The sequence below is a fragment of the Periplaneta americana genome, chromosome 11 (assembly GCF_040183065.1).
Source record: "Periplaneta americana isolate PAMFEO1 chromosome 11, P.americana_PAMFEO1_priV1, whole genome shotgun sequence".
NCBI lineage: Eukaryota > Metazoa > Arthropoda > Insecta > Blattodea > Blattidae > Periplaneta > Periplaneta americana.
The window spans coordinates 134,181,881-134,197,300 of NC_091127.1; the positions used below are offsets into that span (position 1 = coordinate 134,181,881).

The 15,420-nt window shown below is 35.5% G+C and overlaps 1 protein-coding gene across 1 annotated transcript in view; it reads left to right on the forward strand.

Annotated features, from left to right (window-relative positions):
- The first annotated feature begins 368 nt into the window (after positions 1 to 368).
- The window catches only part of LOC138709357 (WD repeat domain phosphoinositide-interacting protein 4-like), a 28,784-nt gene continuing 13,732 nt past the window's right edge, over positions 369 to 15,420 (forward strand). The window contains exons 1-5 of the mRNA XM_069840072.1: positions 369 to 703; positions 5,614 to 5,688; positions 6,976 to 7,168; positions 10,554 to 10,734; positions 13,841 to 14,049. Coding sequence (XP_069696173.1) covers positions 637 to 703; positions 5,614 to 5,688; positions 6,976 to 7,168; positions 10,554 to 10,734; positions 13,841 to 14,049 — 725 coding nt within the window. The 5' untranslated portion in view covers positions 369 to 636. The remainder of the gene's footprint in view (positions 704 to 5,613; positions 5,689 to 6,975; positions 7,169 to 10,553; positions 10,735 to 13,840; positions 14,050 to 15,420) is intronic.

Consider the following 15,420-nt stretch of genomic DNA (forward strand, 5'->3'; position numbering starts at 1 on the left):
CTGTGGATGCATATTCCCTACGTATTGAATTTCGTGACTGTATATCCTAGAGTACTAGACTGTGGTAAAGCGTAAACCGTGTAAAGTGAGAGCCATAGATTTCAAATCTGTTACTTACTTACTGGCATTTAAGGAACGCGGAGGTTCATTGCCGCCCTCACATAAGCCCGCCATAGGTCATGAATTCAGAGAAATGATATGATTAATGAAAATTATAGCATTATCGAATTTCGCATCAGGGTTAAAAAAATATCGCATTACGCGATAATATATTGTATGGTTGGCGACACTGATATGTACTGAGCATCAATACGTAGTTGCCATGACGACTAAATGATGATCAACGTAATATTTACTTTCATTACAACATTAAGAACATTTGAAGAATATTGGATAACAGTTTTCATATAAATATAAACAAACAAACTATATATTCGTATTTATTTTAATAATTTCTATTTGTTTTATTTTTTAAAACTCTCAATACACAGTGACAGATATCAGCTGTTTAGTGCGTGTTTGTTCCTGCCATTGTTCAAGTGTTGAATAAATTTAAATGACTAGTTTCTTTACACAATGCAGGGTCCTACATAAAATATCAATCAAGTGAATTAGATAAGAGAACGACAGAAATAAATGAAGTCACCTGAAGCAATGGCAAGTGGGAGAGGAGTGATCAGTCTAAGGTTCAATCAAGATCAAGGTTTGTAACATTCGTGGAAGGTTGAGCTTTGAAGTCTATCTTGTGTTACTAAACAAAACACGCCACAATGATTTTGATTTTTAAATAATGTCTTTGTTTTATAATATGCATTGCTTAAGTCATATTTATTAATATATACATATCCTTTCAAGAAAAATGACCCAATCCTGAATTTACCAAATTGTACAGTATAATTAATGTTATTGACCTTGGAATCAGAATTCAGAGAAAGCTTTTGAGTTGAGTTTATGTGTGAACGGATGTCGGAGTACTTGTATAATTCTCTTATTAATTTCGGAAGATCTTAATACCAACATAATTGCATCACATTGAATCCATTTGAGACCAAACTTAGACTTAAATATGACTCTAAAATTCAAAGTATTATCTGGTAGGCCTAAAATGTTTTGCGTTCACTTAGAGTTAGATCTACACATGTAAATGTCTTTGTCTTATTTTCGTTAAAATTTAAGGGTGTGGTTCATTATAATAGTATGTTGGAGATCTTTTAAAAAATTTAATTTAATTTAATATCTCAGACATTAAATGAGAAGAGGTATTGTCAGCATACTTTTATATTTCATGTAATGTATCGTTATAATTTTCGCTAGGTCTACTGATAAGCACGATGTCTTTCCCTGCATTGGTTGAAAAACATAGTTTGGTAATTTCCTAGAAGACTATGCTCACGGAAGGTGAGCCCTCCATTCCTAAAATTGCCCCCAGCTCTCAAGTTCATATTTATACAAGTATAAATCAAATAAATAGGCCTAGCTTGATTTAGAATTAACAGGGGCCTAGGCCTATTGTTGGTATAGAATGTTTATTTTTATATTGAAATGTACGGTAAATTTACATACGCGTATGGAATGGAATTTAAAAAAAAAATCTCTTAATTGAAAATCTGGTTTTGAAGTGATTTATCATCTCTGAAAACAATTTCATTTCTTTAACTTCTCTTCCTGCTCCTTATTGTAGTAAGTTCGTAGACGAGATTGTAGTTGTTAGTGAAATAATTTTAAATATTTTCCTTCCTCCTTTACTCGGAGAAGAGGCCTGAAGGCTAGCACTGCAGCCCAAAGTTTATTCTGTTCTACCACTCCTTTACTTAGGAATGTTTGTTGAAGTCCGAATGGCGGCTATCTTTTAGAAATCGTGATTCGGCTATGTGGTGTTATTTGTCAATTCAGCTATGTAGGCTCAAGGTCCGGTGAAGTCCCGCTAAAGTGTCCTTTCACCTTCCGAGGAGCATACTATGCCTTTTCAGATTGATATCGTCTGTACGCCTGTCACAGTACTACACCCAGCTCCATCATTTTGTTAGATAGGCCTACTACTCAGTTGATGATGAAATGGAGAGTAATAGGCTAGTGGCGTGATGGAGGGAAACTGGATAAAGCAGAGAAAACCTCTCAAGAACCTTGATTTTATTCACCATTAATGTGACTCTACCATAGACATGAATATGAATCCAGATCTACAGGCATCATAAGCCAGTTCTCTACTAACTGAACTACCAATGCAGTGATTAATTATTGTCATTTACTTCAGGCTCTTGGTATTTTGTGCACTCCTGAATATATAACATTATTTTTAATTGTTTATTTTACGACACTTTATCAACTGCTATGGTTATCTAACACCTGAGTGGGATGAAGGTGATTCCAGCAAAATGAGTCAAGGGTCCAGCACCGAAAGTTACCCAGCATTTGCTCTTAATGGGTTGAGAGAAAACCACACAAAAAAACCTCAACTTTGGGTAGGTAATTTGTACCAACCAGGATTTGAATTTAGTCCCACTCATTTCACGGTCAGACATACTAACCGTTACTCCACAACAGTGGACCCTAACATTGTTAACCTAGTTCTGTCTCTCATACAAACTTAGACATTCACTCCGATGTTAGGTCACTCTCCAGGAAAATGGATCCCAAAAAATTTCCAGTCTTTTATTCTCAAAGACCTCACATACCAGAAAAATATCGTAGTCTCTTCTGTAGGTTTACAAATTCGGCAGATAATGTAATGATTATATAAGCCCATTCATAAATCGTGAATGAATATTATCTGAACCCTTCTCACATGTTACTTGCTTGCAAGCAGGTGTCCATTAAGTGAAACCCTGTTCCTCATTTATATAGAGCTCTTTTGATTTTGAAAATATTTGTTTAATATGTAAGTTGCACCAAATATGCCCATACTCAGTGAAGGGAAAGACGTATTGTTTTATGTAAAAAAAATCTGAGAGAGTGAAAATAAACATTTTTGACTTAATCTTATGTCCTCGTTCATCTTTCAAACAAAGCATATTTTCTGTTGTTTGTTGCCAACATAGTGGCACCTGTACTGGAATCGTCAAAAAAGAAAAACAAAGGCAGAATTTCAAATGCTTATTGTAACAACACTGTGAGCCACACCCAAATACTAATGCTATTAGTACAGTATGCAGTATATACATCTTGCAGACATTATGACAGTCATAATGCACGTGTTTAGTGGGAGATCTAGTTGCTCTCTTGCATGGGAGGAAAACGAATCGGCGGTGAATGGCACTGATTTAAGCCTATATGACAAATAATGTGCTTGTAAGAGGTAATAAAAAAAACATATGTTCCTGTTCAAAGCATATGTTGAAAATTATGTCCACATTTCTGGATGCAAGAATCACATTGGTGTATAAAATTCTGATAATTCATCTGCAGCTCTCAAGCTGTAATTTTATTTCACTGTTGAAATGTTTATAATTTTTATCTGAGGAGAATTTAAAACAGAAAGTCTATATGAACAATCTGCACACTCTTGAGGAGCTGGAGAATAAAATCAGGCAAATGTTGAGTGAAATAAATGATAAAGAGTTTTAGAAGGTGTTTCAGGATTTCCTACAACAATGTGATTCTTGCATACAGAAAGGTGGACATGATTTTCAATATACGCTTTGATAAAAGATAAGATGAACATAATGTTTCCTTATTACCTCTTACTGATGTATTATTTGTACAGGATTATTATAGGCCTAAATCACTGTCATACACCATCAATTCATTTTTCCTCCCATGCGAAAGAGCTGCCAGTTCTCCCTACTAAACATGTATGCTACGACCAGTCACAATACTGGTATGTTGTATATGCCACACACTGTAGTCAGGTGATGAACCAATTTCATTTATTGTATTTCATAGATCTTACATTAGCATTGAATCTTAAGATGTGGAATAAGTCAGAATTTTACAAGATTACAATTTTTTGGTGAGATGAAGCGAGGTGAGGCCGAGGAGTGAAGTGACCACGCCCAATGATGCCACTTCCCCTCACGATGGGCATGAGGGCATCAAAGTAAAATTAGCCATCTGTGCGGACTCTCACAGTAATATCTCTTCATCGAGAGTAGCTACAGACCTGTGCTACCACTCATTTGATTTGTAATCGCGAGTTCAATACTGAAATGATAAGACATGTGCGATATACTTTGAGTAAACCATAGTGAAAAATTTGTGAGCTAGGACTGATTTCAGAACGTTGCTTCATATGAAGCGGAGATATTTTGCATTACCTTCGAATTACTTCTCTTATCCTAGACCCATACTCTTCATTTGTAAACCCAAACAAAAATAAAACATTCAAACCAACAAAATTGTACTATTAGTTACTTTCTCGAAACTGGATTATGTATTCTACATGTTGGCTGACCATGATAATATCTTTGAAAAATATTGGAGTGCAAGAGGTCAAATGACTTTATTGTCAAATGCCTGGCATTAGAAAACAACAAACAACAACAACATGTTGGTGTATTTGTGTATACTTGGTACAGCGCAGAATTTTTTTTAAGGATTTTAAATTCAAGTAAGTACTTTTCGTGAAACCTTTGATAATTATTTAGAAAAGTTCATGTTACAAATTGTCACTGTGCCTCTAAATTCCACTATTTGCAGTCGGCCTCGGTAGTATACTTGGTATAGCACTGGCCTTCTAAGCTCGAGGTTGTGAGTTCGATCCCAGCCCAGGTCAATGGCATTTAAGTGTGTTTAAATCCGACAAGTTCATGTAGATTTACAGGCATGTAAAAGAACGTCTGTGGGACAAAATTCTGGCACACTGGCGACGTTGATATAACCTCTGCAGTTGCAAGCGTCGTTAAATAAATCATAATTTCATTTTTTCCACTAATATGCATGAAACAGATATTTCAGGTGAAGGAAAAAATCATCAATTTTAAATCCCTTTAATTTGATGTTCAAAACTACATTAGGTATAATTCCATCATTTTTCACGTAATGATTGAAATTATACCGAAAGTAGCTTTGAAAATCAAGGTAATTAAAAGTGATAATGCTTTTTTCTTTCTCCTGAAAAATCTGTTTACATGCACATAGCAGATTTTGGAGGCCCAGCAACAAAATTCATCGTTCACTCTGTAAGTGATAATGACTCCTCACTGTAGTTTGGCAGATGTGTATGACAGAGAAAAAAGATATAGGCTTATCATTCATTATATTCGACTTTCCTTATGGCTTATATTCCTCATATCGATTACATGATCTAAATAATTTATAATGGTGTCTTTTGTGTCCATCCTTTTATTTTATTTTCCTTCTTTGTCTGCCAAAGGCCACTCAGGTCTCACAAGACACTATCAGACGTATATATCTGTAGTCTTAATCGAATATTAGTCCTTAGAAGATATTACGTCATCTTGGTAGCACAAAAGGAACTAGTTGGTAATTTATCTAGCTCATAGTTCTGTTACTTGTCTTAATTCTATGGCTAGAGACCTCTGGTTTTACTTCCTTTTAAAAGAAGCCATGCTAATGATTTTATTGGTTTGAACTCACGATCTGCAATCCAATGGCAAGCACTAGACCACTTGTTGTTCCTGTGTATGGCATTAAGAATATAAATTTTTTTTACAGGTTGTTTTTCCTGTTGTATGGAAAGTGGTTTACGTATATACAATGTGGAGCCCCTAGTAGAAAAAGCCCACTTTGGTAAGCTGAATTGATAAACTAAACGTAAATCAACATGGCACATCTAAAGGCCTATTCCACAAAGGTATGGTGTTGTACATTACAAGTAAATTCTCTAGTAAGTAGTAAAAATACTAGAGTTTCTGTTCCTCAAAAGACTTTTCTACAATAGTATTTTACCACTCCATACTTACAAATTACCAATGAAGTTTCATGAGTGTGTTCCACAAAAGTACTAGTACTTATTTGTAACTTACTAATTAGTGAATTGTCAAGTATTCTCTACCAATGAAAAGAGACTAATACATGTACTAATGCAATTTAACTATATTTATTTCATAATATTAAGCTATATTTTGATAAATATGTGTTATAGAATATCTTTTCTTGCTTTTATTTCCTTCAGAGGAAACAATTTCATCTCCTTTGACACCATTTCAATAATTTTGCAGTGTTTATAATTTCGTAACAATTAAGTTCGGTGATGAAGATCGTTATTAGTGGCGTCTGTTGGCTAATATGAGAAACTATCGAGGAGCATTATGTAGGGATCGCAGAAGAACATTATGATAATAATAAGGAAATGAAATTTTCATTATTAAAGAAGTGAACTGAAATAAATAACATTACAGAGTTACGAAATTCATAGAATCTACGAATCTTTGCATATAACCTACCTTAAAATGCATTATGTTTAAAGAGACAAATGTAACTTAATTCGATGAATGAAATACGAAGATAACCAGCTGCTTCATGTTATAACGTAGTATGTTTATTGACATGACGTCACTAGTAGCAATTCATTGGTAATGTACAACACACTTTCTTTTATGGAACAGAAAGATACAACTTCATACTTTACAACATCTTTCATCAATAATTTGTCATTTACAACACCATGCTTTTGTGAAATAGTGTTATTTCTCTTGTCAGACACGTGATTTTGAGGTGGTATGTTAAGAATTTTCTGTTAGTTAATGGTCAAGAATATGTGAGCTTAAGAACTAACATGTAGTTCAAGTAATGTGTAAACAAAGTTGAAATAAAATTTGTATTGCTTTGAAGAGGCAAGATTATAATGTATTTTCACATTTTTCAGATAAACATTGTTACTACTACTACTACTACTACTACTACTACTACTACTACTACTACTACTACTACTACTACTACTGCTGCTGCTACTACTGCATCACTACTACATCACCACCACCACCACCACCACAACTAAATTTACTTCTAGCATGAAATGTGGCAAATGACACAAAAGTTCAGTCTGTAATTTCAATTTATGTTAATTTATTCCAGATACGGAGCTAATGGGAAGTGTTTCACGCTGCGAAATGTTGTACCGTAGTAATTTACTTGCCGTTGTAGCTGGTGGTTCCAGGCCAAAGTTTGCAGAAAACACAGTGTTGGTGTATGACGACGTTTCCAAGAAGTTTGTTCTTGAGTTCACGTTCAGTGATCCCGTCAAAGCTGTTAGGTTACGAAGGGACAGGCAAGTATTGAGAGATTTCTACATGAAGTATTGGCACATGAACTTACATAGGTTGCAAATCTAGTCTTTCAGGTAAAGCTCCCTGTAAAGCAGATTTGAATAATTTCAAGGGAAAAATTGTTCCAGGGCTGGGTATTGATCCCGGGACCTCTGGTTGAACGTACCAACAATCTGCCAACTGAGCTACTGCCGGAACAATTTTTCCTTTGAAATTATTCAAATCTGCTTTACAGGGAGCTTTACCTGAAAGACTAGATTTGCATAATATATACGTCACTGTGCACATTAACAGAAATCCACAACTCCAAGTCACACAGAGATTGTGTGCACTCGATGTGGGTCTCTGGCATTTCGTCAGCCCACGCAAGTTGTGTGGATATGAAGGGAAAGGTTGAGACGGTGTCGGGTGGAGTTCCCGGGTAGCTCAGTTGGCAGAGCTCTGGTACGTTCAACCAGAGGTCCCGGGTTCCATATCCGGCCCCGGAACAATTTTTCCCTTGAAATTATTTACATAGGTTGGTTTCAGGAGTGTATTCAAGATGGAAAGAGTGAAGGAGCAGGAGGTATAACCAAGAATTCAAAACTGAAGGAAGGAAAATATAATTTTTATATGTAGATTACATGTAGGCCCTACTTGTTAATTTTATTTTTCATCCATTTCAGAATTGTGTTTACTTTGAGTGTAATATATAATTTTTTCTTCTTTTAAGTTTCTAAAACAAATTGTATGCATAATTTTAGTGCAAACATTTCTATTGTTCTTTCTTTTATAATTTTCCCGGATATTTAAAAATCTTGCTTACTTTGTATGTTGTTTTGCCAACTGTTTGGAGTTGTGATTAATATGGGTGGTTATTGTAAAATATCGTCACCATGTCTTTTTTTATGATGTTAGTGAATACGTTAATCAGTTGTTTTCTAGTGGCATCATTAGTTCCCCTCTACTGGTCTTGGCTTAATTTGGCACACATTTTCAATTTTTATTTCTTGTCGTTTCAAGATATTAATATTGATAGTTTCTTTTAGATATGAGAATTAAAAAGGTACCTGCATCACCTTAAACATTCTGCAATGTATGACAGTGGGTATTGTTGGACGTAGAATGTTGTATACCAGAGAGATTTGGAAACAACATGTTTGCTTTCACTTCTTTTTTATTATACTTCATTATTTTGATGACAGTGTCCGCCAAGTTAGCTCTATTTTAGTGTGTCTGCCTCCAGGCTAGCTGGCCCGGGTTCGATTCCCAGCGGGGTCAGAAATTTTCTATCTCGAGACTAGAAGAAATGGCGGTGCACAACTTCTAATCACTAAATTGTGCACCAATATGCCTGGGCTAAATCCCAAATCTCTCCACAGTGCATGTGAAGAAAAGGCATATATGTCACTGTTGATAGTGATTCATCTGTTGGATGGGGACGTTAAGCCTGGTGGCCCCTTTGGTGCTATTCAACAGGAGTAGGCTACATGCCGGCACCGGGTTTCCCCTTCTCCCTTCCTCATCTTCATCATCATCACTCGTTCCAGACACTACACTTACACGAACACTTACATAGACACTCACCCTAGTACACGACATAACTCTCCACAAATACACATCATGTACAATGTGGCCAGCCGAAGCAGTGTACAACTAGAAAAATGGGTCACAGTCCTGCCGTCTATCCGCAATATGTGGAACCCGAATCACGTAAAGTGAAGTGAGTAGGCATTGAATAAATAAATAAATGCGTTACATACATACATACATACATACATTATTTTGATGACATGTTTGCAAGAGTTGAAGTGGTGGTCCTGGACATAGAATTTTATCAATATTCATTCTTCCATCAATAAAGTATCTTTTACATGAAGTAAATGTATTACATGAAGCCAACAGATTGATATGCATATAAAATGGAAATTGTATCTAAGATTTTTTTCCACCTTTGCCAGACTTGGAATTCTTGTACTTTCCACCTTTTTAAGTGCTATAAAATTCCTTAGTTTCACTTCGAAAGTAAAGTAGTGCTAACATACCACATCGCATATTTACAGGCAAAAGTTTCCACCACCCACCTATCCTACTTTGCTGACGTATCCTGCAAGACTGTGGGACTGCTGCAGTGTCTGATGCTTGAATCATAAAAATAGAACCAGATTTGAAAACTGCAAGTTCGTTAAAACTTGTGTAAGATGTGGTAGTGAGTTTAATAATAGTGTTAACTATTGGATTGGTTCATAAGTTCGTAGCGTTTTTCTGTACTTTCATTCATCTGCTGACCGTGTTTCCATAGCAACTAAGTATTTACTTATGCTACGAACTTTTGCACCAGTCCATTACATACAGCCAACACACTGATGTGCATAAAGATTCTATGGAACAAATTAATAATCATTGACATTATGCATAAAAAGCCAACCTACACTATATTGAAATTGAGAAAAACAAAGTGCAATTTCGATAAAGAAAAAAGTAACAAATGATTATTTATAGTTAGTTTCATTATCAGATACTTTTTATATAAACTAGTTAAATGTACACAAAGATATGAGCATAGATTAATATAGTAATATGCGTTACAAGAGCGGTATGTTGAAGTTTTCATGTTCGAGGAAAAGTTTGAAAAAGCGAAACGTAGTTGAGCTTTTTTAATTTCCGAGAATTGAAAGAAAACATACCGCTCGTGTATCGTACATTATTTTGTGCGAAGATCATTTGTTACATACCTGAAAGAGGAATTTCTAATTAGTTGCAATGAAATCTCCATCTTGGTTTCTGTTCAATGACGGCAAATTTGCAAAACAAAAATATCTATCTTCAACATTGTTGCTTTAAAATGTTTTCTGTGTTTACTATACTCCAGCAGGCCGTGATATACGTCTGTCTTTTTTTTTCCCCCAGTCTATGATGAGTCTGGAATCTTGTTGATTTTTTCACGGCTTCCTTAATGTTACTTGCATCACGAATGCAGTAACTTTAGTGGAGTTGTAGAGTTTACTTAATTTTTGCAAATATTTAAAAACAATAATTAACAGTGCAATTTAGGTGAAATTGCAGTGGTAAGTTTCCAATTTATAATTATTACTATATTGAACGTCTCTAAAAATAATATGTTAAAAGCCTAAAGCAGTAAAATCAATATGTCACTTAAGCGGTAAGAAGAGGGAAATTGTTATATGTGTTAGGTTGGGAATACTGAATGTGGAATTTTAGACTTTCCGCGGGTTGGTTTTGTGCGGAAACCAAGCAAATACGCATGATCTCGCACAAAAGTTATATAAATGACTCAGTTTTTCAATCATTGTTGGTTGGTTTCTGTCTGTGAAATGTCATTCAAATGTAATCTAAATCTAAAGCACAGATTTAAGATATAGGTTCATTATGTGCTTTTTTCTGCAGGTTGGTAGTGGCCCTGTGCCAGCACATACATGTATTCACTTTCCCAGCTCCAGCGCAGAGGATGTTCTCCATAGAAACACGTGAAAACCCTTTGGGACTGTGCGAGGTCACTCCTTTCCTCACAGCTGAACGTCAATTTCTAATTTTCCCAGGACATAAAGCGGGCAGCGTGCAATTAGTGGTGAGAATATAGGGTACAGATGCATTATAGGGGCCAATCTCCTTATTGGTTGAATGGTATGAATATTACTATCGATATGTATTGTTGTTATAATCGATATAAAATATGTTGCCAACTTCTAAATTAACATCAGTTTTATATTGTTGACTTGTACCTGCTTCAAAATGGAAATAATGGCAGTAACAGTAAAATTTATTTTCCCTGGACCAAAAATATAATACAAACTGACTAAAATCACATCTAGTAACAAACCATTTAAATCATTTTTATTCATTTTTTTAATTTAGTAGTATTTAATGTATGTCTAATATCGAATACTAAAAACGATAATCGAACCATTACTTCCGCCGACCTTTTTTTTTTGCGTATAATGTGTGATGGGTGGCCCCTATAATGCATCTGTTCCGAATATAGTTGGAGAGGGGACATTAGCAGACCTCTTGATGTTCAATGTTGATATCAAAATGAATTGACTTTCCACAGCTTCTGCCTCAACTCTTATAGGCAGCAAATAGCTTCCCACCAAAATAATTAGAGTTCAATTTCTGATATCTTGTTAGAGTATCTCATGAGTATCTTGTCCATTTTCATTTCATCATTGCTCCATTACCACTAAATGATTCATTTATTAATTTGTTTACTTTTTTATTTAAAGACTTTAGTATTGTTGGTTATAAATATTAATCGATTTATTTTATTGGTTCTTATGTTTGTAATATCTATAATATTTTTAATTATTAGACCTAATAGAATTAGAATTTTATTAGGTTAGTTTCAAAAGGTCAGTAAATAAATAACTTAACTAATATTCAGCTATTTATTTAATTTATTTTATTGTTTACTTGCTAACAATTTTAATTTCTTATTTGACATTCAAACTCTGAGGTATGTCCCTTAGATCTTCCTGGCATCTGCTGTTCAGACAGAGTTAAGTTGGATTTCTGAGGAGGATAAAACTGGAAGACGAAATTCAACCCTCCGATGTAATGACAAGTTTGTAACCATGCAACCACTGGAAACTACAGCTAGTAATTTTTTTCTGAAGCTCCTGTCATTTAGGGGTGGTGTTCTGTTGCTTTGTCATAGATCCCTGACACGTGACTTCACTTCTATTTCCATTCTGGATGATGTCATACTAAACATTTTTATAGTCCCTAAAATTTAATCGATGTCTTAGAGCATTAGATAGAATCATAAGAGCCAGATATATCTCAAGAAACGTTAAAATGAGAATTTATAAGACTATCATTAAACCTACGGTTACTTTTGGAAGTGAAACTTGGACCTTACCTGAATGAGCAATAACTATCTTAAACACTTGGGAAAGGAAAATTTTAAGAAAAATTTATGGTCCTATTTATGATAAGGAAGTTTGGAGAATCAGGACTAATTCTGAATTACAAGTATTATATAAGGATACTAATATTGTCATTGACATAAAAATCAGAAGGCTGAAGTGGCTAGGCCACATCATCAGGATGGACAATAATAGAATTCCTAAAATACTACTAGATGTGAAACCAAATGGTAAAAGAAGAGTTGGTAGGCCCAAATTACGATGGCTTGATGATGTCCAAGATGATCTTTTCAAGGTAGGAATTAGGAAATAGAGGCAGAGAGGATTGGGCGAAGATTCTTAAGGAGGTCAAGGCTAAACTAAAAGGGCTGTAGGACCATAGATGATGATGATGATGATGATGATGATGATGATGATGATGATGATGATGATGATGATGATAGTCCCTAAAATTTCCTTTCCCTTCACGGAGTTTGAATACATGAGCTTAAACTTTTTAAGGGAAAGCAATGAAGGAGAGTTTAAATAAAATCACGACGTCTTTAAAATAATGTTAACAGTGTAATGATTGTATTGGGATTATGACTGTTCCATGTCTTCTGCAGTAATCTAGTAGCTACCATTTCTACATTATTGTACAATCGACTCCATTAATGCCGTCACATTTTGAAATTGTGTCTACAGTCAGTACTTCATTCTTCTCTCACTGTTATGGTCATAAGTATATATACAAGACACATGGATAGCCATTATATTTATTACATTGCCTTATTATACTTCATACATAAAAATCACAATAAATTCAAATTGTATCATCATAAATATGGAACTAAAAGAGCCGATTTTATACGACTAGAGAAACTAAAGTGTTTCACAAGCACAGCTCTTAGTCATGGTATCTACTTTGTTCAAGGTTAGGGGAGAGTCGGGTAGTATCGGACATTGGGTAGTATCAGACAGTGCGTTTCTTTCATCTACCACCATATGGTAATACCTGAATGACATGGTTATGTTTCTCTATGCGACATCACAGAAACGTAACCATGTCAATCAGGTACTATCATCATGTGGTAGATGAAAGAAACTCACTGTCCGATATTACCCGATGTCCGATACTACCCGACTCTCCCCTATATAATAAAATAATTGAAAAATATCCAAATTTGGAAAATTTTAATATCAGAAATTTCAAAAATAGCATTAGGAATTTAATTTTTAAGGAATATGTGTTGACTTAATATGTAGGTATATGTATTTGTATGAGTTAAATTGTTAAAATTTAAATTGTATTTGAAATTCAATTTATTCCAATATTTTTTTTTCCTTGATCCACTTTGTGTCAAGTAATTATCTATGTTTGTGTTAAGTACGTGTTTAGATAACTCCCTGAGCACGAGTTTTTCCTCCTTCAGGGAAGAATTAAGACTGTATTTTTGTACATGTTATTTTACTAACAATAAACAATTATGTAGCCACTACTCTAGCGTGAACACCACTGACAACCGAGTGCATTGCATTATTACCTGTTGAATTCGTTTGTAGATACTGAATATGAACAAAAGCCGCCCACTACTTAGAAGAAATCATTGTACAAAGATGGCATATCATAAATTGCTTTCCTAGTATCTGAAATGTTGAAAATGTATATTTCTGTGGAAATCTTGAAGAGATAAAGTATGTGTGCACATGAGCGTCCATACATGTGCACATAACATCACTTTTTCAATATTGTTTAATGGAAAAGTAAAAATGGAATGCAAACATCGTTGAGGTACAGGTCACTCTTCTTGTATCGTGCTGTGTTTGCAGGACTTGGCCAACACAGAGGCTGGAATGTCATGTGCTCCTGTCACAATCAATGCCCACCGAGGAGAGCTGGCATGCCTTGCTGTGAACCAGCAGGGCACTTTGATAGCAACAGCTTCCAGCAAGGGTACCTTGATACGAGTGTGGGACACAGCACGGCGAAACCAGCTGGTGGAGCTTAGAAGGGGCTCTGACCCAGCCACCCTCTATTGGTAAACTATAGCACTGTCAATCATGATTAATATTCTCCACATTCATTCTGCTTCACAGCTTTGATAGAAATATGTACGAATGTTGATAAAATATGCATTATTGTAACCATATATCAAAGATAAGCTTTTATGTTAGAAAGCTGACAGAACTAGTTTATAGTGACAACGTGTTTTGAGCTTATTAGCTGGAAACATACGATAAGAAAAAGAATTATAGGAAGCTGGCGGTGTGGTATAAATACGAGGGGGATCCAGGAAATAACGACCGTTTTGTTGTAATAATTAAAAAAATATATATTTATTTGAAAAAACAAAGTCTGTTACATAATTGAAGCTTCCTTTACTTCTCTACATAATCACCACCTACATTTAAACATTTGTCGTATCTGTTCACTAGCTTTAGAATTCCCGTGTTATACTCCTCTGCCGCCAGTTCATTAAGCCAGGTATTCACAGTCTTCTTCAACTCTTCATCACTTCCAAAACGCGTACCACCCAGAAAGTCTTTCAGCTTAGTGAAAAGGTGAAAATCGCTAGGAGCAAGGTCTGGACTACAGGGCAGATGATCAAAGATTTCCCAACCGAATTGATCCAGCAATTCTCGAGTTGAAGCAGCAGTGTGCGGGCGGGCGTTGTCGTGAAGAAGCACAACTCCTCTCGAAAGCATTCCTTGCCTCTTGTTTTGGATGGCTCGCCGTAATTTTTGTAAAGTCTCACAATAACGATTTGCATTGATCGTAGTGCCTTTTGGCATGAAATCCAGCAAAAGAACTCCTTTGCGATCCCAAAAGACAATAGCCATGACTTTTTGTGTTGAGAGAGTCTGTTTGAATTTTCTCGGTTTCTTGGGTGATGAGGGATGATGCCACTGACGTGATTGGCGCTTGGTCTCTGGGGTGTTGTGAGACACCCAGGTCTCATCACCAGTCACAATTTGATCAAGAAAGGCGTCTCCATCTGTGTGATGTCACATCAAGAATGTCAATGCTGAGGCCATTCTCTGAGTTTTGTGTTGGTCACTCAGTTGCCGTGGAACCCATCGTGCACAAATTTTGTGGTAGCCAAGATGTTGCGACACAATTTCACCAAGCAAAGAACGAGAAATGTCAGGAAAGGCAATATGCAATTCGTCGAGTGATGTGCGCCTGTCTTGCAAGATTCTGTCGTTCACTTTAGTCTTCAGGTCTTCTGTGATGAGTGGTGGGCATCTGGGTCGAGTTTCATCGTGGACATTTGTTCGCCCATTGTTGAACATTTCGCACCATTTTCTCACATTTCTTTCATTCATTACAGTATCACCATACACTTCTTTCAATTGCCGGTAAATTTCTGCAGGTTTCATTGTCGGGCATTCAAAAATCGAATCACACT